This window comes from Marmota monax, unplaced genomic scaffold (assembly GCF_021218885.2).
Source record: "Marmota monax isolate L192 unplaced genomic scaffold, Marmota_monax_Labrador192_F-V1.1 WCK01_AAM20220418_F8-fsc00002, whole genome shotgun sequence".
In the NCBI taxonomy this organism is placed as follows: domain Eukaryota; kingdom Metazoa; phylum Chordata; class Mammalia; order Rodentia; family Sciuridae; genus Marmota; species Marmota monax.
In genome coordinates this window covers 15,494,731-15,509,326 of record NW_026693571.1, presented here as the reverse complement: position 1 = coordinate 15,509,326, position 14,596 = coordinate 15,494,731, and the positions used below count along the sequence as shown (strand labels likewise).

At 37.5% G+C, this 14,596-nt stretch overlaps 1 protein-coding gene across 2 annotated transcripts in view; it reads right to left on the bottom strand.

The window, feature by feature from the left end:
- Slc39a8 (solute carrier family 39 member 8) overlaps nt 1–14,596 on the bottom strand; it is a 74,986-nt gene that overhangs the window by 3,895 nt on the left and 56,495 nt on the right. For both annotated transcript variants that reach the window (XM_046459091.2, XM_058583826.1), the window contains exons 7-8: nt 1,896–2,103; nt 176–360 (exon numbers count right to left, since the gene is read on the bottom strand). In XM_046459091.2, the coding sequence (XP_046315047.1) occupies nt 176–360; nt 1,896–2,103 (393 nt within the window). The remainder of the gene's footprint in view (nt 1–175; nt 361–1,895; nt 2,104–14,596) is intronic.

Sequence of the window (14,596 nt, the reverse complement as noted above, 5' to 3'; positions counted from 1 at the left end):
ATCAATGAGAACCAGTTTCAAGTTACTATTAGTGCAAGCTACTCAAGAAGTGTGTTCAAACAGGAATATTTAAAGGTACAGCAGGCCTTGCACACTGAGAAAAGCTGAAAGTTGCTCTTAGTCAGCTCATCTGTGAATTTTAAATTGCAACAAAATAAAATGTTAAATTTCTTACCATATCTGCCAGAGAAATGTAGAGAAACATGCCTCCAGCAAGTGCAAATATAATATTTGGAGCAAAGTTGTTGCCCACTAAAATGCCAAAAGCCAGCCCAAGGTAGCAGGAACAGGCAGAAAGGAAGTTGAACAGCAAGGCCTGTCGAGTGCTCATCCCTGCATTGAGCAGGATCACAAAGTCCCCTGGAAGAAGAAAAAACAAGTGAATTGCTTTTTTTCTTTTCGTATCAGGGATTGAACTCAGGGGCACTTAACCACTGAACCACACCCCCAGCCTATTTTATTTTTTTATTTAGAGACAGGGTCTCACTAAGTTTCTTAGAGTCTCACTGAGTTGTTGAGGCTCACTTTGAACCTGAGATCCGCCTGCCTCAGCCTCCTAAACCTCTTGGATTACAGGCATACCCCTTTTGCACCTACCTAAATTACTTTTTTCTACTTGGGGATGAAATCAAAGATAATCATCAATTGTATATCATCCCCTGAGAAGTGTCTGTTCAGTTCTTTAGCCCATTTATTGATTGGGTTATTTGGTTTTTTGGTGTTAAGTTTTTTGAGTTATTTACATATCCTAGAAATTAGTGCTCTGATATGTGTGTGGTAAAAATTTGCTCCCATTCTGTAGGCTCTCGCTTCACCTCACTAATTATTTCTTTTGCTAAGAAGCTTTTCAGTGTGAATCCATCCCATTTGTTGATTCCTGATTTTATTTCTTGTGCTATAGGAGTCTTGTTAAGGAAGTTGGGGCCTAACAATCAATCAACAAATATATGAAAAAGTGTTCAACATCTCTAGCAATTGGAGAAATGCAAATCAAAACTACTCTAAGATTTCATCTCACCCTAGTCAGAATGGCAGCTATTAAGAATATAAACAACAATAAGTGTCAGCAAGGATGTGGGGGGAAAGGCATACTCATACATTGCTGGTGGGACTGCAAATTGGTGCAACCAACCTGGAAAGCAGTATGGAGATTCCTTGGAAAACTTGGAATGGAACCACCATTTGACCCAGCTATCTCACTCCTTGGTTTATACCCAAAGGAATTAAAAACAGCATACTACAGGGACACAGCCACATCAATGTTTATAGCAGCACAATTCACAATAGATAAATTGTGGAATGCCTTTCAATAGATGAATGGATAAAGAAACTGTGGTATATATACACAATGGAATACTACTCAGCAATAAAAGAAAATAAAATCATGGCATTTTCAGGTAAATAGATGGAGTTGGAGAATATCATGTTAAGTGAAATAAGCCAATCCCCCAAAATCCAAAGGCCAAATGTTTTCTCTGATATGTGGATGCTGATCCATAATGAGTGTGGAGAGGGAGCATGGGAGAAATGGAGGAACTTTGCCCCTTTGGATAGGGCAAAGGGGAAAGGAGTGGGTAAGGGGGTCAGAAAGATGGTGGAATGAGATGGACATCATTACCCTAAGTACATGTATGAAGACACAAATGGTGTGATTCTACTTTGTGAACAACCAGAGACATGAAAAATTGTGCTCTATATGTGTACTATGAATTGAAATCCATTCTGCTGTCATGTATAACAAACTAGGACAAATAAATAAATTATTTTTAAAAAGATCATCATTAATGTCTGACAAGGGCTCCTTCATTTTGGTATATCAGCAGGATTTAAAGAATGTGTTATCTGAAATGTCTCACTGCATAAACCACCCTTTACTTTAAGAGTGAGGCCCTCACCTAACTCATGAGGAAACTCCTCACACAGGATTGCGATAGAAGTGCTGATGCCCTGGAGAAGAGACAAGGTGCAGGAAGCCCCAATCGCCAGGCCATCGATGAAATTGTGGAGGGCATCGCTGAGCGTTATCATCCAGGCAATCGTCCCTATTTCTGACAGTTTGGGCCCCTTCAAACAGGTACATGAACTTGACTCCCTTTTTCCATCCTGTAAAATAGTAGAAAAATCGATCAACCTGATAACCAACATTTCTTAAACTTCTAAGAGGTACAAAGAAATAGAAGATGGGTTAGGTTATGTCTTGGGAGAGACAAATTGTTCAACTGAAAGCCCTGCACAGGGATGGGAAACTTTAATAATATCTAACAGAGAAAAATAAAAATTACAGTAGGGAGGAAGAAAATAAATCAATTGATACATCTTGAGCAAGCCACTTACAGACATTTTACATTAGTTTCCCCCTAAATCAATCCCTTTGGCTTACATGAGCAAACTTACAACTTACTTCCTGCGATGTAGCAGATATTAACCTAAGCATTTGATTTATGCATGTTTTAAATTAAGGAATTTGCTCAAAGACCACATTTAAACTCTTCTCCATGTTACGATTTGAATGTGAAATCCTTAATTAAACATGATGACATCAAGGAATATTTATTACAGTTCATTCTGTAATTATCAGAGTCAGTTTCTTCCACTGTGAAATTACATAAATGTACTAAATGATACACTTATTTTTCAACAACTTTTTGAATTTCCACTCATTCCAGGTACTATGCCTCGTGTTTAGGCTATAAAAGTGTGGTCCCTACCAGCTCTAAATTTAGATTATTCTCTTAACAAATTTCATGAATTGTTATTAGAGCAGGATTGCCTTTGCTCTAGCATGTCTTCCCATTTTGAGATAATAATAAAAATAGAAAATCCCATGACAAACCCTTGGTGGGAATTTAGAGTTCATAAAATTTGCAAAATGGTACAAAATCAAATGATAAATGCCAACTAAAGCATTGTACAGAAGTTGCAAGAAAATGCAAATTCATTTTCAAGCAGGAAAGCAATTTGTAATTAACTGGAGAACATTATTTCTAACTCTACTCCCCCCACCTCAACATAAGCAGTTAATCACCACATTTATTATTGAGCATCTGCAATTTGTAAAACACTGTGCTGAATGCTATGGGAAAGATATGGAAGTAAAAAACAGCTTCTGTCTTCATGAAGCATATCTACATTGAATAAACAAGACGAAGAGTATATAGCTGACTTTCTTCCTAATGAGCGACATGTACTCAACAGAGAGGGGCTTCTTTCAGAGCAATCATCTAAGAGGTTCTGCATTTACTCTAACATCATTTCATTGCTCAGTACACTTTGGGGACCAACACTTTCAGAAGTTACTTTAGATCTTACATCTTTTCACTATTCGCTGGAGGCAAGTCTGCATCTTTGTGGGATGTTGTTTGTTTCAGACATCACCAAAAGTCACTTGGAGCAAATAAACTCTTAAATGACTATAGAAGGACTGGGAACACAGCTGTCATCCTCATTGTCATTGTGGTCAATGTTGTAGTGGAATTTTAGACAGCATCCATTATGTGTTAGATGCCGTTCTAAGCACCTCCATTCATTTAAACCAATTCTTTCAGGTAAGTACCACTGTTATTATCATTTTAGAGTGAAAAAAATAAAAAACACAGAAAGATTAATGAATTTACCCACTGATAGAAAGGGAGTAAGTGGATTTTTTTTTTTTTTTGGTAGCAGTGTATTACCACTCCAAACTTATAAAGGGACAGAGGGTTCTTGTTTGTAATAGGATCTGAAGACAGTTCATGGGGAAAACTGCTCTTCCTGTCAAAAAGCTCTTCTAAACATTTGAAGCAACAATGAAATACAGTTTATAATCTCCTTGACTTTAAAAAGCCAAACTCTTGTGCATGAAAAGAATTTCATTTTGTCTTTCCATGTGTTTTTTTTCACTCTATAGCTAATCTTCAATGCACAACATAATGAACAATCATGATTCAGTCCATGTCCAGTGGATGGCTTGGGTAAAAAAAAAAAAAAAAAAAAAAAAAAATGTCCTGGAGCAGGAAGCAATGACCACAGAAGAAGTTGTGGTAAAGCCATAGGAAAAGTGATCCCAGCTTTGTAAAAACTTCCTAGCCAGATACACTTAATAAGTCTGCTGTGAACTAAAACGATTATTTTCACCTTCCAACTTGGCTTACCTAATCATACATTTATAATTTCCTTATTTACTGGTGATGATTTAGGGAAAAGTCTAGCAGACCAAGTCATAGCTACCCGATATTACTCACACAGTGGGATACAAACACCTTTAATACAAAAAAGAAATTAAATTAATACATCAGGCATGATTTTCTTACCTCTAAATACAGATTGGATTGACTTTATTTATTTGCCTCATATTAGCTATATGAGTTTAGGTCCCAAATGATACTACCAAGGTTATAAGTCTTAAATTTTTAATAAGTTTGGAACACACCAAAATAGGCAAACATTTACAAAAAGTTCATTTGTAACTCACCTGGAGCTAAATCACTGAGCAGAAAGAACACTAAATTCAGGTTTCTCTAATTAAATGAGTGAGGGCTCATCTCTTTCCTTTCGTTATTTTTGCTAGCTGCTGTGGCTGCTGTTTGCTTCCTTATTTGATTTTACTCTAAATATGAGGCTATTTCTATCCCCAGCCATGATGAGGCAGTTCAATCTAGTGAAAAACGGTTAAGTCTGACATCCAAAATTGAGTTTCTAGGGCGGCTGTGACAAGAATTACTGCACCATCTCCAGCAGGGCTCTCAACACATCTCACTCACCTTAATTATTAATGGAAACAAAAATCAAAGCACAGTGCAGTGGAATTGGAATAGGGAGAGGAAGCATATTGTGACCAAAGGTTTAAAAAAATTAAAAAAAAAAAAAGGAGGCACTAAGTAGAATCCAACATCAATTGGAGAGGAGGAAGCAAACTAAAAAAAACTAAGAATTTAAAATGGAGAAAGCAGGTGGGCTCATTGTGAAAAGTTTAAGCAAGATGGAGGAAGTTGAGAGGGGAGGAGTAAAGGAGAGGGAGGAGTGGCCTGAGGAGAGGAGGAGGAACAGAGGGAAATGAGGAGGAGGAGGAGAAAAGGATGTGGAGGAGGAAGAAGGGAAGACAAGAACAAGGAGGGGGAGATGAGCAAGGGTAAGAGCAGAAGCAGGAAGAGAAAGAGAAGGGACAGGAAGGCAGAGAAGGACAAAGACAGGGAGCACAAAACGGAGGTGATGAAGAAGAACGGAAGGAGAGTAATAGGAGGAGGAAGATGAGAAAAGAAAAAGAAACTCTTGGCTAGGTAAGTCAGACACTGATCATAGAAATACAGCAAACCCCTGTCAGGAAATACTCTGAAGATGGGGAATAGCTATTTTTTCCACATGTCCAAAATAAAATATTCAGATTTTTGTAAAGTATAATAAAACCACCTACTTGCTAGATACCTATTTATAAAAATAATGTTATTTTTATTAAAAAAAAAATAATGTAATAATGCAATGATATTCTAAGTGCAAATATGTTTGGCCACAATTCTTTTTTTCTTATTTCAGTGCTGGGAATCAAACCCAGGATCTCAGTCATGCCAGTCCAGTGCTTTACCATTGAGCTATATCCCCAGCACCGATGGAAATATATTTGGAAGAATATATACAAAATTTTTTGTCCTGGTTCTACTTGAGAGAGAACATCATGTTAGTGATTTTATCCTTTTATGTTTTTATGAGTGTTCTGGCCCTTTTTTCATACTCATGAATTTTAGTACTCAGAAAATAAAGTGAACCTAGGCTGGGGGTGGGGTATGGGGTAAGAAACACCAGGCAGGAACTGTGAATCTGCAGACTCTGACATTACCATCAGCTAACCATGTGAACCTGGTGAGCATGCTGCCTTCAAGGTATGGCATGGACTGGAGAGAGGGTAGAGTGTTCCACTGAGGTGAATCATTTTTTGTCTGTTTAATGGCTCAAGAGATTAGCATGGGCACAGTCAGACCTCATTCTGCACTGAGAAAGGCAACAGAGCCAAGAGGAATGGGCAGGTTCGAATTGCTTATTGTCTCCATGCTTTATTGGTAAGGAAGCAAAAGCAAACAACCATCAGATGAATAGTTAAACTCCATAGTCCATGTCCCATGGGGAAATTCTTTTTTCAGAGGAAGAGTTCTGGTAAAAAGAAAATCAAGCCAAAAAGGAAAAGTAGCAACCCATCAAAAAAAATACAGTGATGGCAAAATGAAATATAGATGACAACCAACAAAAGATGCAAGCTGTATGTAAAGAAACATACAAAATCCATGCCTAGGAAGGAGAAAATATGGTAGTACAAGTGGGAATAATAAAATGCAGCTTTAAAAGACTTCAAGTAAAGGCGGGTGAGATTTAAGAAAAGCAGCCTAGAATGCAAGCCAGTTTATTGATTAGCAGGCATGAGCCTTGCCATTAAGCCAACCTGCATTTGAGGCCTAGCCCTGCGCCCTTGGAAAAGAGACTTTCTTCTCTGAGATTCAGATTCCTTATCTACAGAATAGTGAGAATAATACTTCCGACTTAATGGGACTGTTGTGATTAAGTGAGATGGTGTTCATCAACTAGTGAGTGCTCCTCGAATGATTTGTTGTCAGGTTGCAGAGCTGCATAGATGAACATGGCTGGATGACAAGGCAGGAAAACTAAAACTTCCCAAGAGTGTATATGATAAAATATTTACTGCTTATGATCCTTAAAGATATTCAGGAGCTTATTAACCAAAATTATTGGGGAAAAAAAAAGAAAGAAAATTTAGATCTACAAGGAAAGATTTACAAAAGTGAGTGGGTGCAGAGACTCGTTGAAAGGAAAAGAGAAAAAAAGTTTAACAAGGATGCGTGAGCTTGGGCATAATTATGCTCTTGAGGGGAACCTCACTACTAAAGCTCAAGGTATATGAAAGAGTCAGGAGATTAATTAGGCAGAAAGTCAAACTCCCTGTGAAAAGTACAAAGTCTGAGTTAATAAGTTTATATGAATTGGACAGCTGACTGGTATGGGAGGAATGGACTCAGAAATGTGTAAAGGGATAATATCTTACAGATATGCAGCACTTCACAGCTTAAGAAGCACTTCCAACTGCTCACTTCTTCATCTTCTCTTGACCTTTACATTTGTCCCCACAAGTGAAACAGGACAGATACTGGTATCATAATTTTAGATATACAGAATAAGATAACCTATGTCTATAAATACTTGCTCAAAGTCACACAGGAGATATTGGAATAGACCACTTAATTATTCACTGAGCATCCATTTTATAGCAGGCAGAAACTGTGCTTAGAACTGAGGACAGAAATATAAATAAAAGAATCTTCACCTTGTTGAAGTTCATAGCCCAGAAAGAAACACCCAGGATTCACACTTTAGGCTTGTGATAAATGGCTCCCATTTCCCCTTCCAGAATGGCTCCCTACCCTCTTTCCTGAGGCTGTGCTGAGTTAACCAACTGGACATGCTCATTTTTTCCCCTAATTTCCATTTGAGATTGATCCTTAGGAGGAGTTCAGCGGGGAGGACAGAGGAGAGGTCAGGGTATTCATTCCTCAGAGCCCCTTTATGGGCTCACCTCAGGGCATGACCCTCAAATGAAGGCCACAGCTCCTCCCAAGAAAACTCTTTCTAGGTTCTATAAACTGCTTCCTTCCCTCCATCTTTGGGCCTGGGGGTAGTAACACCTTTGCCATTATCCCTGGTTTACACTCTAGCCCTTGCAGATCTCTTAAGACATTCTCTCACCCCACTTCACACTTTCCTCAAATTATCCTAATTTGAGAATGCAATCTACTTCCTATTCAAACCCTAACTGATAACATCATTGGTGCTGGAAAGGGGCATAGGAAGCAAAATTCAAAACTAAGAAATTTTAATTGGGTTTTTCATAATTCAAAGGAGAGAGCAAAGGAACATAATTATGCACAAGGTGACAAATGACACCCAGGGCATGCACGGTCTCTGAAAAGTGTGTATTCCAAATTTCCCCACCACTTGGTTCTTATGACCCCCACAGAACCAATGGAATTGGAACAATCTGTGGCATTCAGAGATTCTATAAGGAACCCTAGACCCCTAGGATTTTAGTGTAAAATCATGTCCCCTCTTGCATTAACTACTTTTTTAAGCAGTTCCTTATTTGTTCATGGGTACTGATCTCTGCCCATGGAACACTAAATAATGGTAGAATCATGAACAACATAAACTGGATTTTATCTGATTCAGTAGACCATTAAATTGGATGTTCACATCACCATTCCACTATTAAACTGTACTTGCAAGAATAGGCTCACACTGTTCTTGAAGGCACAAGTGAATTGCCTCCAAACCATTTTTCATAGAATTCATAGATCCTATCACTTCCTCCCTCATAGAAACATCCAGATAGGTCTGTGGAATGCCCTGATCATGAATATATACCTTATACCAGCAGCCAAATATATGATTTCATTTCTGATACAGAGAACACACAATTCCAGGAATACCTACAATTGTGCTATAGAGAGTGCACACCTTTGGCTCCAGGTATAGGGAAAGTAGCCCATCTTATTTTTACACCCAATAATTCACTTGGAGAATTATTGCTTCCTGTCCTCAAAACCTTAAACTTGGTGGGTTTGAAGAACCTAATGTTCAAGAGAGTGATGCTTCTAATTGGAAACATGGTTGTTTTCTGATCCTTTGGAAGCAATCTAATCCATGGCAATTTGAGGTTCTTTATGTCCTGAAGCCAACAGATAGATGAGGAGGCTTTAATTACTGACTAGGAAAATGGTGCCCAGCTGTCAGGGGCAACTGATTTTCTGCTACAGAATGAGGACAAGAATAGTGCTTAGAACTCCCTCCCTGATAGTCCTGGTCAAGGAATTACAGCAACAACCCAATTAAAAAAAAAAAAAAAAAGACCATCAGTTTTTACAGGACTCATTTCTTGCAGGAATGAAGGTTTGGGACACCAAAACTGGAAAAGGACACAACCAGTCAAGATGAAGCCAGACAGTGAGGTAAACACAGGATGGATATTGGAAGGACAGGTGTAATAACTAGCCTAGGCCTCGTATCCAACAAAAAAAAGTAAGTAGCAGCTTTAATTTATTCCTCAACTACATCTTTTCTCCCTCTCCTCTTCTCCCAGTACTTTATTGAAGAACACTGATTGTGGCCAATATTTTAATTTAGATTACAGTGTAAATAAAATGACCTCACATACAAGGATGATATGGAAGTTGATGGTATTTTGTAAATCTCCCATGTTAAGTACTTGAATTTTTTAATTGCATGAAGGATAAAAGTAAAGACTCAAAGGGATTAAAAAAAAAAAAAAAGAGTGGAATGTTACCAATGTCATTCATTTACCCATCCAGATTCACTGTCTGTCTTTCTTTCCCCCTAGTTGCCTCTCCCATGAGACTTGTATGTACTCCACCAAAAGGCTCCCAAACCCCTAGCTTTCAGTTGGTTTCATACAAAGGCCTCCAACATAAAATTAGAGGTAAAGGAAGAATTAGAGATGAGGATGTTTATTCTCCTGATTCACTCCTTGAGGAGTAATGTAGGCTGACTATCCTCAATTAAAGATCATGGTAGATCACAGTAGATTTCTGTGCAAGACCAGCTTGTTCCAGGTTCTAGTAACTTCTTCCTTCCCCTTGGTGTGGGGAATATGTTGCTAACTGTTCCAGGTCACTGCATCTATGTATTTTTTATCCTTACTAGGATGTGCAATCTCTTTCTGGAAAGGACATGACTTATTTAAAGTTGAATGCTCATTCCACAAGACAACAGTCACACATTCTACATACAGTGTTACATATATTTTAATGGAACAACTAATAAATAAGACTAAGGGAACATGAATGTATATGAAGAGTAAAAGACACTCTAACAAATGTAAAATTTTGATGGGCTTTGCTTTTATGACTAGGTTTTCTAATGATCTCTGTGTTTGTGTTTTATAAACTGGGGGTTCCTTGGTCCTTCCTTTAGCTTTGAAAAGGAAATCTCAGTTCGCTAAAACTAAATGAAACTTCATACAAGAAAGGAGAAATAAATTTTATCTTTATTGCATATAACCAAATATAATTCAAATGCACCAAATCTCTAGCCATTTGGTTTCAGGAAAATCTCAAAACTATATCCCAAACTCTCTTTGCTATAGAAAATAACCATTCACTAAAAAACAACAGTTTCCAAAAACCTTGAAAATTGTTTCCTTTCTTTCCAGTCCTTCTGTGAAATTCAAGTAAAGTTGTTTTGGTCCTTAGGAGTTGAAATAATTGTCTTTCATTTTCAGCTTGGGAGCATAGCATTTTACTGCCTTAAAAAAAAAAAAAAAAATATATATATATATATATATATATATATATATATATATATATATATATATATATATATATATATATATAAAATTCAGAGGAAACCTGAGGGATTTTCAAGAACTCTGCTACTATTTTGCCAATGGAACTTAAAGTATGTACTAATTACATATTTACAATTATCCTAATGGAGTATTTATCCACTCTAAAAGGTTGTCTACTGTTGCTACAGAGAATGGCATTAATGTTCTGGTACATTCGAGAAACCAGATCTCATTTCTTATAAAGAAAGATTGTATAATGTACTCCCCAGCCCACACAACTCTCATTGTTCCTGAGAATTCTTAACAGAACATTCAAGAAACACCAGAAATTGGTTAAGTTTTAATATGAGCTACAGAAATCAGTTGGCTAGGATCCTGAAAAGTAGTGTTCCCAAAATGCAGGAAGATCTACACTGCCCCACATCAAGGCTTCCAGAATAATGCAGATGAGGAAGCAGGTATAGGTGGGTACCATAGAGATACCACCCCATCCAGCGGCTGCCTCTCGTGTACTCACTACTTGATGTGAATTATGTCAAGAAGGGAAATATAGACAATCCTGCCCAATGTAATACAAATGATTGGTTGTCTGGCCCTGCAAAAAAAAAGGGGGGTGGGGGAAGCACTTTCTGTTGACAGAGAAGATTAGAAACACAAGCCTCTTAAGGCAAGAAGCTTAGAAGATAAGAGGCAAGGAATGACAGATGAGAAAACAGAGCAGAGCCAGTGGTAACTGCAGACACTGCGATGGGACAAGCAATTAGACCCTAGTGGAGTATTGGAATGAGGCAAGCTGCCAGCCAAGGAGACGTGAGCAATGTGGAGGCAGAAATAAAAATTAAAAAATTAAAAAATCCTTTCTCTGTGATTGGGAACCAGCAACTTGCCAGTATTTAAAAATCAGAAAAACAGAGGCCATTTCTGCTCTGTATGTGGAGAGTAAGGGGTGGGAGCCACAAAAGATAAAAGAGTACCAGGACTTGACGGGCTCTTCAATATGTCATTGCTTGCATATGAAGATTTGCTGACCAGTTTAAGAATAGATATTTTCTAGTGATTGATAGATACAGGATATACCTCTAGAGCACTCAACAGTAACAATGCAATATTAATAATAACACAATCTCATAGAGCAATTTCACTTATTATGTTCCTAGTATTGTTCTATGCACTTTACGTATATCAAGTCACACCTCATACCAACACTACATAGTTATCATCTTCATTTTACGAATGAGGAAACCAAAGCATAGTGAGAATGAATTAACTGACAACATCATACATCTAGACAGGAAATGGGACAGGATCTGAACCCATTCATCAAACAAGCTAAGCCTGAGATCTCTAGGAAATGTGGGTTTCTATTTTCTGTCTTATTTACCCCTGTTCTCCCAGTACCCAGTACTGTAGGTACTCAGTAGAACATTTATTGTCTGAATAAAGGTGTAGTCATAGTAAAAGTACATCTTCTCTCATATGTTCATAAAACATTGTCCCATGAAGCATCTATTCAAATCTTTTCAAAGAGCAAACATTCGGACATTTACCCATTATGTGCAAAGAACATGCATAAAAAAACATTTATTAATCAATTTCATTTTGAGTCATCTATATAATACAAGACTCATAAAGTACATAGGTTTTTTGTTGTTTGTTTGCCAATTCTTTATCACCAAAAGTTGAGGAACAAGATTTAAAAACTCTTGAAGGGTAAGGATTTTTTTTTTTTTTCTTATTTCAAGCCAGGAGTTTTTAACATTCAGTAGGTTCAATAAATGTACCTTTGAATTAAATAGGAAGAGGACTATTTTGCTAAGCTGAATGAAGTAGAACAGCAAAATCACATTATAGTTAACTATTTCAGAGGGCATCCCCCACCCCCACCCCCACTCACCCCAGTGACCCAGCAGAAGACTGGTTGGCAGCCATCTTGCATCTAACTCTCTAGAACTTACAAATTTTCCAATACCTTGGGGGCAGGGATCAAAACAAGAATAGTCATAACAAAGACAACTAACCTGTTAACCTGTTAAATATTTGTTTGCTAAATACTTTCCCAATTGCCTGAGAGTTGTTACTGGCTTCCTGACTCCAGATGAAGTCAATTAAAAATAATTACCAGTGAGGTCTTAACCAGAACCACACTGTTAGAAAACAGGAAAGTTAGGACTTGAACCCAGACTATTTGACTCATAATCCAATGCAATAAAAAGCCAACAGACTACTCAAGAGAAATGAGTTTTTTCAGATAAGACATTTCTGAGTTCAGTAGTTTATTACTGTGATAATGGATTGCTTTATTGCTCTTTGCTAGCCTCCATCCTGGAAGGCACTAGTGATTCAAGTGCCCCTGGTCTTGAGGAAGGAACACTAAGCTGATCCTCAGAGGTGTTCTGAGGTTTGCTAGCACTTTAAACATACTTAAAATGATACTCCAAACCATCGAGGAGAAACAAACATCATCCTTGAGCTGTCAGATCTACTCTGTATAATCTGTTGTTTACAGAATTCAAGCATGGATGGAAAACTACAATTGTCTTTGAGCTGGCCCTTCCTGAGTTTCTCACATTTAATAAAAGGCAGTTTGGGAACCAAAGTCTTATTTTAGATCATCAACACTATTTAAGCATTCGAACACAGTAATGCTTGATCTCAAGAAGAATTTCTATCTAGAATTTACTCCAATTTCATTTTACAGCATCCACTGTGCCACACCTACTCTGGCCATCTTTCTCTTCCTATAACCCAACAAAGGTGGGTTCCTGCCCCCGAGACTCTTTGTTGTTTCCTCGGGTATCACAAAGACAGCTCTTTCCTGTGATTCAGATTTGAGTTTCAATGTATTGTCCTTACAGAGATCATCCCTGACCACCCAAACTACTGCAGTCACCCAGACATCACCACATCCCCACATTTTAATTCTCTGCACAGCATTTGTTACCCTATGATGTCCCCGTAGGAAAAAATCAGAAGGCCAGCAAGCAGGAACATCTCCTGTCTCCTTTGCCACAGAATCTCCAGAGTATAGAACAGAACCTGGCATGAAGCAGGTGATCACTGGATACATAAGTGAGTGAATGAGGGAATGAGTGTCTGAATACTGTGTTTCTCCCCAGATGACCACTGATTTATCATGTCTGAACCAGGATGTCATGCAGAACATGAACTGTTACCAGAAAAGTAGCCTACTATATCTTAGAGGCTCAATTTAAGATTGCTTTTATTGTTTAATATAAAAATTTCATGACTCTGGAATTTTGGCCAAAGTCAAGAACACTATAAAAAATAGAGAGAAAATATGAACCATTTCTGCAAAAATGATGTCTACCCAATAAAGAGTTTTTATGATTCTACTTTCTAAATGCAAAACAAGCTCTAGATTTGTGGATTTGTTTTGCAGCCTAGAAAACTATGCATGATGACTGATCCCTCACTTCAGTTTTTCCAAAGTGTGTTTTATAACCTAGCAGTAAAGGAGGTTAAACTAGAAAGCATCAAACCAGAGACTTAAATGGTTTACTAAACCTTCAAAGGTAATCTTTCTTGTTGCTTTCTTCAGTACTAAATGTTTCTGACTTTATCTGCCTTCACTGAAGGTTTAAAAAAGTCATGTTCATCAAGCTCTTTGATATTCCTAAGAAGATCGGTAAAATAAAATAAAGTCTGGGTTTTTTTGTTTTGCTTGTTCTTTTTTGGATTTTGAGGGTTTTTTTTTTTTATTTGTTTGTTTTACTTTTAATCTTCAGATACCTGCCAACCGAAATAAAAAGTAGTAGTATCCCAATCACTTCAAAAAGAATTGGGCTCACACACAGGTCTCTCCTTCCTACTAATTAGAACTCAAAACTAACCATACTTCTGAATAAATTGAGGCATTGCTAAGAATGGTGAACAAACTTGAAGGCCAGAGAAAATCACCACTTAGTTAAAATAAATGAGAAGCTATTAACTTAATTGAATTGAGATCCTCAGAAAGGAACTGAAATTCTCTATCTAAAAGCAGCCATAGAGTAAGATTAAATTTTACCACCCAATCAATTGTCTAATTCCAGCCTGAAGGTACATTTATTAAGAGTGAGCACTTAAATTGGTCTTCAAGCACCTTCGATTCTTTTTTATTCACCAAGGTTAACAATAAAGTATTAATAATTATAAAAGTATGATTCATTATCTGAACATTTGCCTCAGATATAGAACTGAATAGATATTACAAAGACAGACAAACATCTTTGTGTCAGCGGGTGGGGGCGTGAGGTGTCT